The following is a 17,967-nucleotide window of genomic DNA, read 5'->3' as shown; positions in this document are numbered from 1 at the left end:
ATATGTTTAATTTTGCTCATGAAAAATAATTGGCTGTGTGTGTGTGTGTGTGTGTGTGTGTGTGTGTGTGTGTGTGTGTAAAGGCCAGAGGCCAATCTTAGGTTTTGTTCCTCAGGCACCATTCTGTTTTTTTGAGACAGGATTGCTCCTTGGCCTGGAGCTCACTGAGTAGGGTAGACTGGGAAGTGAGTGAACCCCAGAGACCCATCTGCATTCCCACCAGTGGTGTTTGGATCAAAAGCATGTGACACTATGCCCAGCATTTTTATGTGAGTTTTGGGTTTCAGGTGGAAGGCAAACACTCTTATCTTCCCACTCCCAGATTTTTGGCTATAAAGTAGTTTAAACACAGTCAGTATAGTGTTGGCCAGAATTAGCTTCAGAGAGAATGGTTTTCATTTTTTTAATTCAAAATATATACATGAAAACTAAAGCATTTCCTATTAGGTAATTTTTTATAATGTTTTGGTAATGATAAGAAGTTTTCTTTAAGGTTTACATTGGTCCCTTGAAAAATACTATCTTTGTTTTAGTATCTGAGCAACTATTTGTGTTGTTGAAAATTGAATTTAAGTGGCTCCTAAATCCCCAAGAAAAAGCTCTGTTTGCACCTTCCTACATGTATTATTACCCACACATGGATGAACACAAAGCTCTGTGTGAGATGGGCAGAGACTTATCTGTGAGAAGTGGCACTATTTCATGACTGTATGTTTCTACATGTTCTTTTACATATTTTTACAGCTTCCTGGTTTAAAAAAGTGCACACACCAAGGAAAAATACATCACATGAAGAGGTGAGCATGATATTTTCACTAAGTATATAAACCTTAGGGTATCCACATTTACAGGTGGAGTAGAAAAAGACAGAGAAACTGTCAGGCTCAGACATGAGGGCTCTGTCTATATTCACACCACGTCTCCTTTTAGACAGTGTTCATAAAGTTTCCAAAAAGTTCTTGGACACAAGGCCTTTGCTCAATGAGAGAAATTATCACTGGATTGAGTCTCATCATGGATAAATTCATCATGACTGAATTTCTGTTGTTAATGATATCATGAAGTTAGTATGTCACCATGAAGAGTAGAAATTCTTTGCAGGTTAAGAACTTGATTAACCTTAATGGAAAGAATTTTAAAGTATTCATACCTAAAACTCTGGCCAATTCTGTTAATATTATTATGGGGAGTAGCTTGAAATGATGGATTTTAACCATGGTCTATGGCCTTACTACAAGTGTTTTTCCTAGGAAATGTGTCTTTACACATACAATAATACTCCCTGTGGAAAGACATCTAATCATAATGGGTCTTAATTTAAATAACTATGTGAGCAGTTATTTTTGTTCAACTGAGCTAAAATTCCTTCAACAAACTGAAGAATAAGCTACATGATTATCTTCACGGGTTTGGTAGTAAGTGTGAAATTATGTAATTCTGAAAGTAAGATTATATATATATATATGTATATACATATATACATATATACATATGTTTATGTATGTATATATGATACAGAACATGTGTAGTATGGTCATAAATTTAGGGAAAATAAGTCAATGCATTAGAGCACAGTCAAGCTGTGCAATGAAGTAGAAAGCAGGTAGCTGGAGGTGTGCCTTACCATTACAAACAGCACCAGGAGCCAGAGCCAGCAAGATCCTCAGCAGCTAAAGATATTTGTGGCTAAGCCCAATCTCTGGCATCCATATAGCAGAAGGAGGCAGTCAAATCTATCAAGTGGTCCCCTGACCTCCATGTGTGTGTATGGCACACACATATACATCCATCACACATATAAATGTATGATAAATAAATAAGTACAAAAGGCAGAAGTATACCAAATGAAGAAATAAGCACTGTATTTCCACTAATAATATAAATTTAGGGTATCCACATTTAAAGATGGAGTAGAAAAAGAGAGACTGTCATTCTCAGACACAAGGCCTATGTGTTTTCGTCATGTCTCCTTTTTCTCAGTTTTCATGACATTTCCTTTTAGGTCTTAGACATGAAGCCTTTCCTCACAAACTGTGTTGCACATTCCTGACAGTTTTCATGGAATTCTCTTTTAGATGAAATTGTGTTAGGTGAAGATTGTATCGGCACCCACGATAATTCTGTCCCAGCAAAAATCCTTATTAGTGAAAAATCTGACAATTTAAAATTATGATGATAATGTTGCTGTGGATATTGCTCTGTGTAAATGAAATTCTGATTGGCCAGTGGCCAGGCAGGAAGTATAGGCGGGACAAGAGAGAAGAGAATTCTGGGAGGTGAAAGGCTAGGGTGGAGATTCTACCAGCCTCGACCATGACAAGGAAGATGTAAGGTAATGGTAAGCCACGAGCCAGGTGGCAAAGTATAGATTAATAGAAATGGGTTAATTTAAGATAGAAGAAGTAGATAACAAGAAGCCTGCCATGGCCATACAGTTTGTAAACAATGTAAGTTTCTGTCTGTTTACTTGGTTGGTTCTGAGCGTCTATGGGCCTGGTGGGTGAGAGAGATTTGGCCTGACTATGGACCAGGCAGGAAAACTCTAACTACATAATGTACCTAAAAACAAGATATAAAATAATTTATTACAGGGAAAGCTGCCCAAATATTTTTTTTTATTTTACTCTGCAGAATCCACATATAGTAAAGAAGCAACAGCCAAATCTTAAGCAACAGTTTAAAATAGATTTTATCTTCATAATGCATAGCAAAACACACATGACTGCCTTATAAATTTTAGTATAAACACTGAAATTAAATGCTTTGTAGATTTCTGTTGATCATCCCATTAAATTAGTTAAAGCATGTAGAAAATATAATACTGAATTAAATAGTTCTTTAAAACATGTTTGCTGATAAATATTTTACATATATTAAATTAAACATAAAACATATACATTCCTTCATATACATATGAACTTTTCAAAGGGTAGTTATGCATTTTTCAATGTAAACATTTTAAGAATATACTTTAAAAACAGGAGGACCATTTTCCAATTCATTGGCAAGGATGTCTGGTGTCTTCCTATTCCACGGGCGTTCTTCTCATCTTATCTGCCAATTCTGCTCTTACTTCAATGTGTTTTTCTAAATTTTGCACTTCATGTGGAAGATTGATGTCCCAAATAGACAAGCAAGACTGTATCTCTGTAAGGAAATAAAAGAAATTATATTTCCAAGATCCACTATGAAACATTTTTTATTAATTTATATTGATTTGTTCTGAGCAAATGTATAAATATATATTCTATAGAATGTACTAAGTTATTGCTATTATAAAACAAGTTCCCCTTGGAAATACTAATCACATATTAATTAAGAAGCTCCTAAGTTCCAAGAAGAGCATTTTATAACCTAGCATTTCCCTTACTGAAACACAGTTACTTAAAATATTGTTCAATATTGGGCAACATGGAGATATTGCTATGAAGGTAACTTGTAAAGAAAAACATTGCCCTTAATTTAAACTCAATTGAATTCTCACTTTACACTGGCTGTTATCTCTACCACTTCTGAGAAAAAAAATTAACACTCTTAGGTTGATAAAAGTTAATTTTGAAAATGTCTAAGTTATTTGCACTTTAAAGCTCAAATTGAAATTGCTGATGAGAGCCAATGAGATGGCTCAGCAGCTGAGGGTATTTGGGGTAGAGACTGCAGATCTGAGTCTGAACTCTGGGACCCACAGGATGGAGGAATAGAGGCAACTCCTTCATGTTGTCCTCTGACCTTCAGGCATGCAATGTAACATGCATGTACCCAAATACATAATACATACAGGGACACACGTATGAACATACAAATACACATGTATATAGACACACAAATAGCTAAATAAAGGTAATAAAACTAGTAAGAAGACATTGCTGGATGTAGACTGTATTCCAGGAGCTATCAGCTTACAATGCATAGTGTGCTGCCACCTCACACCACAAGCTTTTGAGCACAGAGCATGATGTTAATGTTACCTTTTTGCTCTTGGGTATCATCTGTACTCTTCCGCTTGTACCCTAAAACCAGCATGACATTTTTAAGGCTTCCTTTACCAAAACAAAACACAGAAATTTTCTGTTAATATAATACATTACATTCAACTGAAAAACTTCAGCTGTCCACATCTTAAACACAAATATACTGGACCTGAGTTCACACTGCTATTTGTTGGGACACACATCAATTATATAAAAGCCTCTCTAACAGATCAGCAATTAAAAAAAAAAAACCTACAATAATTATATGAATGTGAAGAAAACTGTTTACCTTTTCTTACATTATAGGTTTGATATTTACACCTAATTCTTCCCTAGAGTTACAACATTTGATGAGAGAAGGCCTGGGAAAGTGCATTAGCCAAATCGAGGCACAAACATGCACCTGGAAAGCAAGGTGAATGGAAACGGCGACAACCTATACACTCACATGTCTCTCTTGAGTCATCTGCTCAGTTTGGGGCAGTTATACATCAAAAAGTATCGTATACACTAGGCTTTTGGAAGGGTCCTAAGAATATAGTCTGAATGAGAACACGTAGACCCACCCAACCTGCATGGAGTTTATGCTCTAATAAAGATGCAGTCATTGATGGAGAAAAACACAATAACTGTCCAATGTTACGTCTGTGATGGCTTTCAAAAGGAAGAAGTCAGCTTAAATCATCCCCAGCATCTCTAAAGTGTAATACATGAGCTACTGCATCAAAAAGCCAAGCCATGATGGACTAGTGTAGCTCATTACACAGAGAAGGAACCACGTGAGCAAATGCCTTAGACAGGACCAGTCCTGAGAGAGACTGCACCCCTCCTGAGTCAGGAAGAACCAAAAGAGGGAAAGTTCCATCATGGATACAGACAGGTAGCAGAAGCACTAGTTGGCAGTGTCAACTCAGGTTTTGCTTCCAGCATGAAACCCTGATGCTTTCATGTTTATTGTCAACTCAGCTTGACTTTAAGATCAAACCATGATCCACTGCACTGACTATAAATTCAGCAATAAACCTACCACTTAGATCCCAAAAGTACATACAAACCAAAATTGAGAATTTAACACAGTTGGTAGATACAGGTCCCTAAGATTACCCCCAGTTGTTCGACACATATATGACAGTTAACAATCCCCAAAACACACCTCATTTTGCCTTGTGTATGTAGCTCTGATGAAAAGTTCACAAGGAGCAGGGGAAACTCCTATTGGTACCAAATTTATTCCCCATAGGACAAGTGCTTCAATTTCCATTTCCTAAAGTCCCTACAACTCCGCTCTTGGAGAACTGAAGCCTACTATAATACTTTATCATTGGGTTTGCCTACGAGGGGCAATTATTTGTTTTCTCAATAAAATTATTCACAAGAATATAAACAAAAGCTTGGATGAAACTTTAACATTATCAAAACATGTGGACTGTGGAGCTCACTGTGCATTGCTCTTAGAATATAAATTTATTTAAAGAATAAAACCCAAGCAGGAGGCTAACATGGGTGGAAAACTTAAACTAAGCTCTAAACAAACATTTGTTTGACTTATTTGATGAAAGTGAAATATACACAGTGTACACTTTTAGTTCTGCCTTAGATATAAAGAAAAAAGCTCCTAAGAGCCTAAGATAGCTCATCTGAAGTTACCAACCCCTCTGATGAGTCTGAAAGCATCCAGCCCCTCCAGTGTTAACTGGCCCTATTCAGAGATTGGCCCCAGTCTGCCTTCATTGTGTGACCCTCTAAAGCACTACAAATGGCACCAGAAAGTCTCACTGAAGAGATGATTTTATTTTTTTAATGGCATATTTATTATCATGAATGATATGGACATAATCTAAAGGAAAGAAACTTGCCTAACTGTGCCACGGCCAGGGCTCTCACAGAATCACAGAAGTTGTGAATGGTGCGTATAACTCGTCGAGTGGAAAGATCCAGGAGTAAAATGTGGCCTCCTCCAGTTCCTATCCAGAGAGCTGTGTTCTTCTGCAGGCAGAGAGCTTTCACCCTTCCAGAGTAGCATAGCTTGTGTTTCGATTCCTTGTTTACCATCATCTCCCTAAATCATACAGAATGTATTTATTCAGTTTTACTAGCACTTAAGAGATTTAGTAGATTTGCCTACACATGCACAGCGTGCTAACATTTTAAACCATGAAGATGGCAATGAAGCCATTTCTTAGAATTCTGGACACAGGTTCCAGGACCCAGTTTTAGTGGCCAAAATCACAGGGATTCCAATTTCTTTATTTAAAACCCCACAGCATTTCCATGAAACTTACATGCATACTCCCTCACACTTTAAATCATCAGTAAGTGACTCATCAAACCTACATAATGTAAATGCTGTGTGAATAACTATTATGCTGTGTTGTTTATGGAATAATGACAGGGATGGAGCCCGCACGTACACATTCAGTAAACATGCAAGCATCAAGGTTTCATGTTGGAAGCAAAACCTGAGAAAATGGAGGGCTGGCTGCATGATTTGAATATCATTAAAGTGTGCAGAGCTAAATTATTTAACACAGAATGCCTGGAAGCACATTTCTCTACTCAAAGCATAAGTTCTAAAGATGAGAACCATTATGAAAATCTTTCAATTTTAAGAAATCCTTAAATGAATGATATGAATATTCATTTTTTATAAACATATACTCCAGTGAAAATATAATGAATTTTCCCAGTAGTAATATAAAGGAGTTAGTTTCAATGCTCTCCATGAATTCCAAAAATTACAAAAAAAAATCACTTGTATTAAAAGACTTGAAAATATAAATATATAAATATATATAATCAGTGACTTTTTCCCTTCAATAACTAATGGATTCTACCAGGCAGAACTGTCACCCCTCTGAACTTATGCCCTCAAAGTCCAGAGGGAAAGCTTTGAAAGTGACTCATGTAGGTGAGCTGTGATGTCTTGTTTGGGGATGTGATATGTCATTCTCAGATTCTCCAGAGTACAAAAATTCATAAGTCAGATGAGAATAAAGCCGAGTGAAGGGAGTGGACATGGGTTGGGCACTGGCTGCTTCTCTACACTGGTGTTTGGCCCCAGACTGCCCACTTGCATGCTCTCAGTCTGTATCCCGTTCCTCCTGTTAAGTCCTTCCCTCCATGTCCTCTCTCACTTTGTGGCTTTCTTTCTATATAGTGCAGTATCCTTGCACCTGTAATTTAATTATAAGACATACTATTGGATGCTGTGTCATTGATCTCTAGGCAGCACTGAATGTGGTATCTTCACATTTAATTTTTTCTTTTACTTTCATTTATTCTTTCCTCATATATTATGTCCTGACCACAGCCTATCTTTCCATTAGAGGTTATTCTGTATAATTTCATGAAGAGATAATAGTGTTCAATCCCTGCCCCTTGCTTTCCCAAAATTAAGTGTAATGACTACTGAAGGACATGCTAACAAGGAATTAACAACTCTCTCTCATATTTTCTTTTTTGAAAAATTCTCTTTGAGGACTGGATTGAAGAAAAAGAAGCCACAGTCCCTTTCTCTTCACTCTGACTTACAAAAACAGAGGCAAAGTAACCAATGCACTTACTTTAAAAAGTGCACACAGTCTATTAATTCACAGAGCTTTTCTGTTTTCTTGTCCCACACTTCTACCACAGGGCTGTTTTTCTTGGCTATATAGAGAACTGTGTCCACTGCCACTGCTATGATGTTAGAATCACTGAAAGCTGCATAAGAAAACCTAGGGGTAAAAAGGGTTAAAAAATATAAAGTTAACACTATTTTCAAAATCAAACAAGCTGCATTATTTTAGTTATCACATGTCATCTCAACCATTTTGAATAACTTTGCTCTTTGGTTAACTGATACTGGCTGTACACAATTGTAGAATAAAGGCTACAACTCATGTTCATTTCTGCTTTGATTTTGAAATTCAGATCTATCTGATTCCACATGGAATTTTATACTATCTCTTAAATACTAAAAGAAATATAGTATCAGTAAGTTTTAGATATTTCAGCACAATCTTTGTTGTCATGAGTGTTTGGAAAATTAAAAATTAGTCAATTTTACCTAGAATTAAAAATGATGTGGAAATAAATTATAGTGGTAATGAATGTCTCCAAACATGAAAGAAACTCCTAGATTTATAAATGTAAGTCAATCACATATGAAGAAAAATTTTCCATATAGATTCAAGTGAGTACAGTATTTCTAGAGCTTTAAGATTCAGAAATGTGTTATTTATCCTCTTTGAAAATAGTACGCATTTTCAAACATTTCTCTTCTAACTTTAGACATTGGTACCATATGTAGCTCACAAATATATTAGAGACTGTAGGCTCCATCTTCATGGAAGTTCCAGGCTCATTTTTGAGATTTTATCAAAATGTCAGCTTCTCTGGAATTCTTCCCTGAGCTCTAGGAAAGCATTGGCCAGCTGGTCCCTTTCCCTACACTGGTATAGCTGTTATCCTGTAGTCCTGATTGAAGTCTTACTTATTAATGTGTCTCTTACACTAGACTGTCAATATAACTTCCTAAAAACAAACACCACATCTTCCTATCTGCCCATAGCTCAGCAGAGCATTGTCATACACAGCCCAGTATCTTTGCTGTGCCAGACAATTTGTTAAGTGAGCAGTCAGAAGGATGAATCAACAAAGAATGAACTATCAGTGTGAAGGGGACAGCCAGAAAAAAAAGTGAAAAACTTCAAATTTGCAATCAGCTAGGGAAGACTATATGAAAAAAATGTTTAACAACCGTCAACATTTCTTACAATAGGCAAGGTTTTCTCCCTCCATGTTCCCCCATTCTTTAAAAAAGATGAAAATATCCTCTTGTGCCAGAACCATTGTTTCCAGTGGTTTTGCCATGGTGTTTGCTGTATCTAATAAAATAGTTCCATGAGTAGGAACATTTACACAGGGTTTTAGAATTATAAAACTGTTTTGCATGGTGTCTTGTTTGACCCTTAACCATAAATGTACAGACCTACAGATGTAATTTAGTGACAGAGACATTGCCTAGCATTCACAAGGCCCCATGTTCTTTAATAGCATAATAAATAAAAATAAATTTATAAAAATGGATAAATCCCAATGCCTAGAAATACAACAAAGTCTTGCAGATGGTAAATAATTTACCTCAGGCCACATGATTGGCATGTTGCAGTCTCAAAACACAAAACAAGTCCCATAGGCTCTAAAAGCAGACAGTTTTCATTACTAAATATGCCTCCCACTTAGTGAAGGCAGCACTAACTAAAAGGTCCTGATGAAGAGGCTATCCACTCACCTATGTGTGGTAGGAAAAGGCCAGAGCAGCAATGAATACTCTTTTAGAACAAGTAAGCTCTTTCTCTGTGCTCATAATGGTGATTCTTCATCTCTCTGGGAAAATGAAGCCCTGAGTGAGGCTTAATCTTCATGGGTGTTTTCCAGGTACTAATACATACCCATGATGGCATCAAATGCTCTATAAATAGTTGGATATCTCTGCTTCTAAAATATTTAAGGGTTGTACGGTTGTATAAAAGTAAAAATTAAAGAAAAAGGAGGCTATCAAAATTCTTATACAAGTTGGTAAACACATCTGTAAATATAGCAAAAATAGCCCTCGTGTGTATTGCCTTGTAATGTACTATAGTACATCTTGATGTGGATTATATTTTAGAATGATTGGATAGCTTTACAAAATAAAGCATTGAAACAGAAGCTAGAATCCTCTTAGTTGTCCTGATTTCATAGATACAAAGCATAGCATGGGCACAAGATTGACTTAGCTGCAGAAGAGATCATGTAGAATCGTCGTGAACAATAGGATTAAGATATTAAAAGCAACAGGGTAGCTGCTGTGAAGATAAAAAATGCCAGGAGCAGTGAGAGCACAACCAGAAAGCAGCTAACTTACACGCACAGCAGCAGGACAGTCACACAAGAGCGGCATTTGGACTGAAGCAGCAGAGCAAGAGCTCAGCAGGGATGCAGATGGAAATCAAACATAGGGAAAGTCTAGGGATGAGAAGGGAATGTTGTCTTCAAGAATGGAGGTCATTCCAGTTTAACCACAGTGCACAGACAGCTGTAAACTGGGAATCTAGAGAGCCGAGCTAAACCATATCATCAATAGGGCATAACAGGAAGCCTCTGAATACTTTTCAGTGGGAGAATCTGGCTTCCATTCTCAAGGGTTCTGGTTTCAATGTGGAGACAGACTGGAGAACCAACTCTGGCCAGAAACTGAGAACTGCATAGAAACCTGTTACTGTTAACAGGACCATAGATATCCTGGGCCATGGTAGCAGCAGAGGAGTTCAAGGGTTTGTAGAACAACTGGGAAAGCCAAGTCATTATGAGAGCAAAGGACAAGGCAGTCAAGAGTTAGCCCTAGCTTCAATACTGAAAATCCACACAGACACACAAAACTCTAGCAAACCATCTGAAGGCGAGATTGGTGACCAAGAGCTGGAGTTATCACAATCAGTTAATGTATTTGAGAGCTGTTAGGTACTAAACATTACATTAATATCCTAATACTAAATTTATTTAACCTTCTAAATATGCCTTTGGGATGAAGAATTGGACAATATTCAAGTAAAAGTGAAATGGGTAATAATAGGTTATTGTCCGAGTTAATAAAACCAATACAATGCAGAGCCAATACTTGACTTGCAGTTTTGAGTTTTGCCTTCATCCCACCCTGCCTGTTACTGAGGAAAACAAAAAGAAAAAATAGATTTGGTTAAAATCCAATTTAAAACGGAAATTATTCACTGGATCCTGCTGGATAACTCAGGGGTACTCAGTTGTAGACAATGACTGATGTCCTAAAGAACCCAGCAGTAACCCATAGTTAGTGAATAAGAGAAGGGTCCTATGGGCTACCACCCCCTCCACCAATCCAGGGTGAACTGTTGATGGACTTGGTCTTGCTCAGAGACCAGCATTTCATAGTCCTTCTGCCTACCTTCCAGCCTTTACATCCTTTCTACTCCATCTTTAACTATGACCCCTGAGGTGTAAATGCCTTGTTTAGCCCTGAGAACTCAACCATCACTTATTCTCAGAACCCCATGGTCACACAAATGACCCTGGTTAAACTCAGTGGAAAGATAGATAGAAAGATAGATAGATAGACAGACAGACAGATAGACAGACAGATAGATGATAGATAGATAGATAGATAGATAGATAGATAGATGATAGATAGATGAATATTTGATAGGGAAATAATAGAGTGAGAGGGAGATTTAAAAGCATGGGGTGACAGTAACCAGAATGTACTTTATTCATGTATAAAATTATCAAAGAACAGATTAAAAAGCATCAAAATTTAAAAATTTGAACAATATACTAGTTCAAGGCTTATATATTTTTATTCTTGTTTGAAACTGATGTCACTAACTTGGTCATAATTTTGATAACCAATTATTAAACCTAGAAATTATTATCCTTAAAAATCTAATAATTAATAATTAAATTTTCTATAATTAATAATTAAAATAATTGTGTATAAAACCCACAGCTTTAGTTAAATAGTTATTGATTGCCTCCTAATTGCAAATTTCTAAATTTAGCAATAATTAACTAATATTTTAATGCTACTACAATAGCTAGAATTTGTTAAATTTTCTATTAAGAATGTTTCATCTTATAATATGCAAATATGGCATTTCAAACAATATTTAGTATCAATGTGGTCTATGATTTTTAATATGATTCTAAAGAAAAAATGTGGATAAATGATAAATTGGTTATATAAAATAAAAATAACTTACAGTTGGCTGGTTCTTGTCTCAATGAGTTTCTGAATGGTGAAATCATTGGAAAAGGAGAAGATTTTTGTGCCACATCCTCCCCATGTGATATGTCTTTCAGATGAATTCGTGGACACACTCAAGCACATCAGGGGGGTACTGACATCACCGATGTGTATTGTCTTCAAGGGGGAAGCTCCTTTACACTGTAGAGAGAGCAGATGAAGTGCATGACGTGGTGCTGGGCAATTTTTCACTTCACACAAGTGCTTTCCATTTAAATGATCAATGATATTAAAATAGGAATTGAGACTAGACGCACTTTTCCAAGTTTCTACCAAGACAGGGTTCAGTTAAGCTGCCATTCAAGTTGTAATCCTCATGACCAACCTCTTCCCTGTGCAAAGATTGTTCAGGAAACAGCCTGCTCACCAGATCTACTTCCCTTTTTCTTTAGATCAGTGGTCTTAATAATGTTGTGACCCTTTGATACAGTTCCTCAGGATATGGTGACCCCCAACCACAAAATTATTTCAATGCTATTTTATAACTTTATTTTTGTTACTGTTACAAATCATAATATAAATATCTGATATTCAGGAAATCTAATATAGGACCCCAAGTGGGTCGTGACCCACAGGTTGAGAATCACTGCTTTAGATACTTAAAAATTAAGTGTCAAGAGTTGGAAGGGAGCTGATTGAGTAGATGGAACATGATGAATTGCCAAATGAATAGAGTCTGTAATGACTAAGTGAGTCTCAAGAACATCTTGAGTGCTGAAGAGCACATCAATGGCATGTCAGATGTTTTTCATGTGGGAGGAGGAAGGAGAGAACAGGAAGGGTGGCGAGTCAGGCTGGGGAAACGAATCCAAGGCTTCCTGAATGTTCATTGTGTTCTCTACTGAGCTATGCCTCCAGCTGCTACCCAGCATGGCAGACTTCAGTGTCTGGTTTTTTTCCTAGAATGCTTTTATAAGAGAGTTCTACTTCATTTGTACACATTGAATTATCTCCATTTCTATCATTTCAAAAAAGATTTCACTTCTTGTTGCCTTCAGTTCATTCATGGAAGTTATTTACTCCAGCAGCAAGTTTTCCTTTTCAAGGATCTATTATAGGCTAAAATTCACAGAGCAATAAATAGATAACAGGTGGAATGTATGATGCTTGTTGTCAGGGATCTGATAATTACATAGGGGGAGAGATACGTAAAACCAAGCCTTTAAAAAAAATACACTTTTATGTAAAGTGCATTCAGCATTTACCTTAATAGTCTTATCTTCAAATATCATTAAATTACCATCAGCAGTTCCCACCAAAAGAAAATTACTTTGCTTGCTGAAAGGAAAAAATGTCGAAAATGTTACAAAATAACATTGTTTTGAGTAATCTGGCTTTCAAATTCTCCCATGTTGACTAAACCTGAGACAGGGACCCTTCTGGCCACCCCTTCAGCTTCCCCTCCTTGAAGCACTCACTGCTTGTGTGATCCTTGCAATCCACAGTCCATCTCAGCTTCTTTGGAAGCGGAAGTCCCTACCCTGCCTTGTGTCCATTTCTCAACAGCAGAAAGCCTTTCCCAATGACTAGGAGCCATCCTTTTAACATGCAATCAACAACAAAGACCATTTACCAGTCTCTGGGAGAGAGTAGGGACCCACCTTTAGTCAGGAACATTAGCAAAAGCAGAGGGTGAATTCATGCTAAGAGTGCCCTGCCACCACCGCCCATGGTATCCATCAATATTTTCTACAACTATCACCCATTCCTCTGCCTAAAGCTCTCCCACCTGTGTCTCAGTGAAACACAGTCTGATATTTTTCTCCTACTCTGATATCACCTGAAATGAATATAATTTCCTTCAATTAATTGACAACCAACCCTACCTCTGCTTGGCAAAGGAATTGCAATACAAACAAGTAACAGAGTCAGTCATCTTTTCAAGGGTGTGTCTCTTCGTCTCATCTTCAGCATTGATGACCAGGAGATCCCCAGATTGTGTGCCACACACAATCCAGCTCTCTTTCTCATCAGGAAGATGCACCAAAGCCAAGCACAGTATTCTACTATCAGTAACTTCCTGTTAAGAAAAGAAAGAAAAACCTAGGCGACATGATCTTAAGTTAGCAGATCTTATATAGAATAAAAATATCATGTTATCAATATATGGTGATATGTTGCTTGTTCTCCAACAAGTAAAGCTTTCCTGAAGATCAGAGGGCAGAGCTAGCCACTAGTTAAACATATAAGCCAGGCAGTGGTGGTATACTCCTTTAATCCCAGCACATGGGAAGAAGAAGAAGAAGATCAGGAGGTCAAGGTCACCCTGGGCTACACAAAATTGATCCAGTCTAAACAGAAACAGAGCCAGGCAGTGGAGGCTCATGTCTTTAATCCCAGCACTTGGGATCTCTTGCCTTTGATCCCAGTACTTGGGAGGCACATGACTTTAATCCCAGTACTAGGAAGGTGGAGGCAGGAAGTGATATGGCTGGGTGAAGAAAAGAATATAAGGCAGGAGACAGGAGCTCTGCCCATTAACCTGAAGATTCAGTGAAGGTAAGCAGTCTCTAGTGGCTGCTCCTTTACTTCTCTGATATTTCAGCATTTACCCCTATATCTGATACATGATGTCTTTCTAACCCCTAGTATGTAGCCCTTAATGATGATGTGACACCTATTGTGTGGACAGACAACCAAAAGCCACCAGGCCCTTTGTATAGACACTCAATGAACACCTGGCCTTGGTGTAAGGGCACCTGATGACAACCTGATCCCTGATGATAGCCTGGCACCTGTATGTGAACACTTGAATGTCTGGCCTTTTATATGTGGAGACTCCACAGTGCTGGTCACACTCCAGAGGCCTTGAGAGAAGAGACCCAGGTTCTGCTTCCTCAGGAACCACATCTTTTATTCTGAGCTATTTATTCTGTTTCACCTTCCTTTATTTTCTGCCAAGCTTGTCACTTTTTAATTCATACTAACAAGATGGCTGTTTCTGGCTCTGTTTCCAGAGATACTGACATGACAAATATATTTGTGTGTGTGTGTGTAGTATGTATGATATATATATATATATATATATATATATATATATATATATAATTATGTATTTGTTAAAAAAAAAAAAACCTGATTCCACAGACACTCACTTGCTCTGTAGGAAAGTTAATTGAAACACTGTCACATTGGCTATTATTTGATTTCTTCCAAAATGAATTCTTCACTGATATATGCTTTAAGTTATTTTGAAAGATTTCTAATTTAAAGAGAATTCATATTTACCTCAAAGCTGTATCTTTCCGTGTTTAAGTCAAAGAAGGAGAGCTGTCCTTTCTCGGTGTTCCCACAGCCCAACCAGAGAGTTGCACTCTTGCTATTGGGAATTGTAGCAACCATACATTCAACAACAATGTTCTCGGGTATCAAAATGTGTCGCATGAGACAAATTAATTCAGCCGAATTCAAAATGTCAAAGACCTAAGAAAGTTTAAAAATGTCAAAAAAGCATCCATCAAGTTAACACTTCTTCCTCAAGGATCCAATGTATCCTACAGCTGTATCAAAACCAAACCTGTGGCTTTGGCTAAACTAATCTAGATCATTATGTACAATAGCCCAAATTATAGATAAAATCACATGAATACTGTCATGGTCAGTATGAGTTCTTGTGTACATCAGTCCTGTGTTGTAGAATATTTGTTTATACTGTAAAGGTGCAGCTCTTCCTAAGGTGCCTTCTGATTGGTTTAATAAAGAGCTAAATGGCCAATAACTAGGCAAGAGAGAATAATTAGGATTTGGGGGAGAGAGAGAACTATGGGAGGAAGAGAGGTGGGGATTCCAGCAAGACACAGAATAAGTCAGACATACTGTACAAAAGAGAAATAACTAAGATGTGTGGCAGAATGTAGATTAGTAGAAACAGATTAAGTTTTAAGAGCTAGTTAGGAAAAAACCTAAGCTAAGGCCAAGCTTTCATAATTAATAACAAGTCTACCTGTCATTATTTGCTGGCTGACGGTCCTGACCAAAAAAAAATAAAGTATTTTTATTATGTCCCGTTATGTCTGAAGACACACCCATCACTTCTGGCTCTTAAAATCTTTCTGCCCCTTTTTCTACATAGATACCTGAGCCTGAAGGGGAGGGTACTTCAAAGCCTTTCTCCGTCTGTACATTGTCCAGTTGTGGAACTAGGTGTCAGTTATCATCTATTGCAAAAAGACACTTCTCTGATGAGGCTAGATCCATGAGTATAGCAAGATGTCATTAAGAGTCATTGTATTGGTGAGCTCCTTTAGCAGAATAATAGTAGTAGGTTTTCCCATAAGACCAGGATCTATCTAGTCTCAGGTTCTTGACAATTTTAGAAGGATCAGAAATAAATTCCCTATCATAGAATGGGCTTTACATCCAACCAGAAAGAGATTGGTCACTCCCATAGTATTGGTATTGCAACAGTATGTTTGCAGTCAGGTCTCTGATGTAGGTCACAGGATTTGTAGCTGGGTAAAATTGATGATTACTGTCTTCTTCCACTAGTTCTCAAAGTACATTTCTATAACACCAATCTTAAATGGTCTTATTAATAAAAAAAAAAAAAACTCAGGAGCCAGGGATTGGGGTGAATTCTGAAAGATCAGAGAAGCAAAACAAGCCACAGCCAACCTCACCTCACCAACTCCTCATGGACCCTGTTTCCACAAATTTTCAGACTGAAAGCTTCTGAGTCTTCACCCAAATGGATCTCAGCTGAACTGCTGCTAAAAGCCTCAAAGCTTAAAAGGCTCTAGTTCCTGGTCCTCACACATTATATACCTTTCTGCTTCCTGCCATCACTTCCAGGGATTAAAGGTGTGTGTCACCATGCCTGGCTGTTTCCAGTGTAGCCTTGAACTCACAGAAATCCAGATGAATATCTGCCTCCCAAGTGATAGGATTAAAGGTGTGTGTGCCACCATTTTCTGGTCTCTATGTCTATCTAGTGGCTGCTCTGTTCTCTGATCCCAGATAAGTTTATTAGGGTGCACAATATATTGGGGGACACAATATCACCACACATTCCAGTACTGTGAACTCTAATCAATCAATATAGATGAAGATTTTATTTGGGCACAAATGCAATTTCTCTATGTTTGAAGATGTAAGTTGTGTCTTTGTAACAGAGCCTTACCATCAGGTTATGGAGAGCAACCAATAGCCTTTGAAATAGCCGATGTTGTTAGAGGGGGGTCTATGGAAGTCTTTAGGCCAATGCTTCAAGAAGCTATAACCAATTCCTGGTACTGGAGGTTTTATTTGGTGGTATATTATGTCTAGTTGAGGTATTGTACAGTAACTGCACTAAAATTCCTTTCATATATGTATATATTTTAGGACATTTCTACAGTAGTAGGTTTCCAAAAGGCTTTGCCAAAGCCCTTTACTGTTAGTGGACCCTTCCTATTCCCTCCTTTACCCTGTCTTCCCATCCTCCCTGCCATTTTCTCTTCCTATTCTAGTTTCCTGCTTGCCTCACCAGAATACTATATTCTCTTTCCCCTTCCTTGAACAATCCCCTCTGCCCATTTGCTCCCTTACCAACTATATAACCTCAGTTTGAAACACACATATCTCAAGAGTAAAAGCTAATACCCACATATAAAAGAAAATACATAATAGTTGTCTTTTGTGTTTGGATTACCCAACTCAGGATGGATATTTCTAGTTCCATTCATTTATCTGCAAATTTCATTTTTCTTGACAGCTGAATAATATCCCTTTGGGTAAATGTACCACATTGTCATTGTTGATTCATAAGTTGATAGACATCTAGTCTGTTATTAATTTTTGGCTATTATGAATAGAGCAACATTGAACATGGTTGAAAAAGTATCTCTATAGTAAGGTGTATAGTCCTTTGATATATCCCAAAGAACAGTATAGTTGGACCTCATGTACTTCTATTTGTAGCTTTTGGATGAACCTCCACACTGACTTCCATAGTGGCTCTAACAATTTGCAGTCTCACCAACAATGAATAAAAAGTCCTCTTTCCACACCACCTTTCCAGCATGAACTGCAGTTTATTTTATTGATCATGGCCATTCTGACTGGGGTAACATGAAATCTCAAAGTAATTTCAATTTTTATTTTCTTAATGGCTAAGAATATTGAAAATTTTTTAAATGTTTAAAAGCCACTTTTTTTAAAAAAGCTTTATTTATTTATTATGTATACACAAGAGGGTGACAGATCTCATTACAGATG

The 17,967-nt window shown here is 37.3% G+C and overlaps 1 protein-coding gene across 1 annotated transcript in view; it reads right to left on the bottom strand.

Annotated features, from left to right (window-relative positions):
• Positions 1-2,605: 2,605 nt before the first annotated feature.
• Lrrk2 (leucine rich repeat kinase 2) overlaps positions 2,606-17,967 on the bottom strand; it is a 139,552-nt gene continuing 124,190 nt past the window's right edge. The window contains exons 44-51 of the mRNA XM_036207870.1: positions 15,001-15,195; positions 13,599-13,792; positions 12,978-13,050; positions 11,729-11,913; positions 7,535-7,687; positions 5,828-6,030; positions 3,969-4,040; positions 2,606-3,147 (exon numbers count right to left, since the gene is read on the bottom strand). Coding sequence (XP_036063763.1) covers positions 3,026-3,147; positions 3,969-4,040; positions 5,828-6,030; positions 7,535-7,687; positions 11,729-11,913; positions 12,978-13,050; positions 13,599-13,792; positions 15,001-15,195 — 1,197 coding nt within the window. The 3' untranslated portion in view covers positions 2,606-3,025. The remainder of the gene's footprint in view (positions 3,148-3,968; positions 4,041-5,827; positions 6,031-7,534; positions 7,688-11,728; positions 11,914-12,977; positions 13,051-13,598; positions 13,793-15,000; positions 15,196-17,967) is intronic.

This window comes from Onychomys torridus, chromosome 16 (genome assembly GCF_903995425.1).
Source record: "Onychomys torridus chromosome 16, mOncTor1.1, whole genome shotgun sequence".
In the NCBI taxonomy this organism is placed as follows: domain Eukaryota; kingdom Metazoa; phylum Chordata; class Mammalia; order Rodentia; family Cricetidae; genus Onychomys; species Onychomys torridus.
This window is presented reverse-complemented; position numbering and strand designations above follow the sequence as displayed.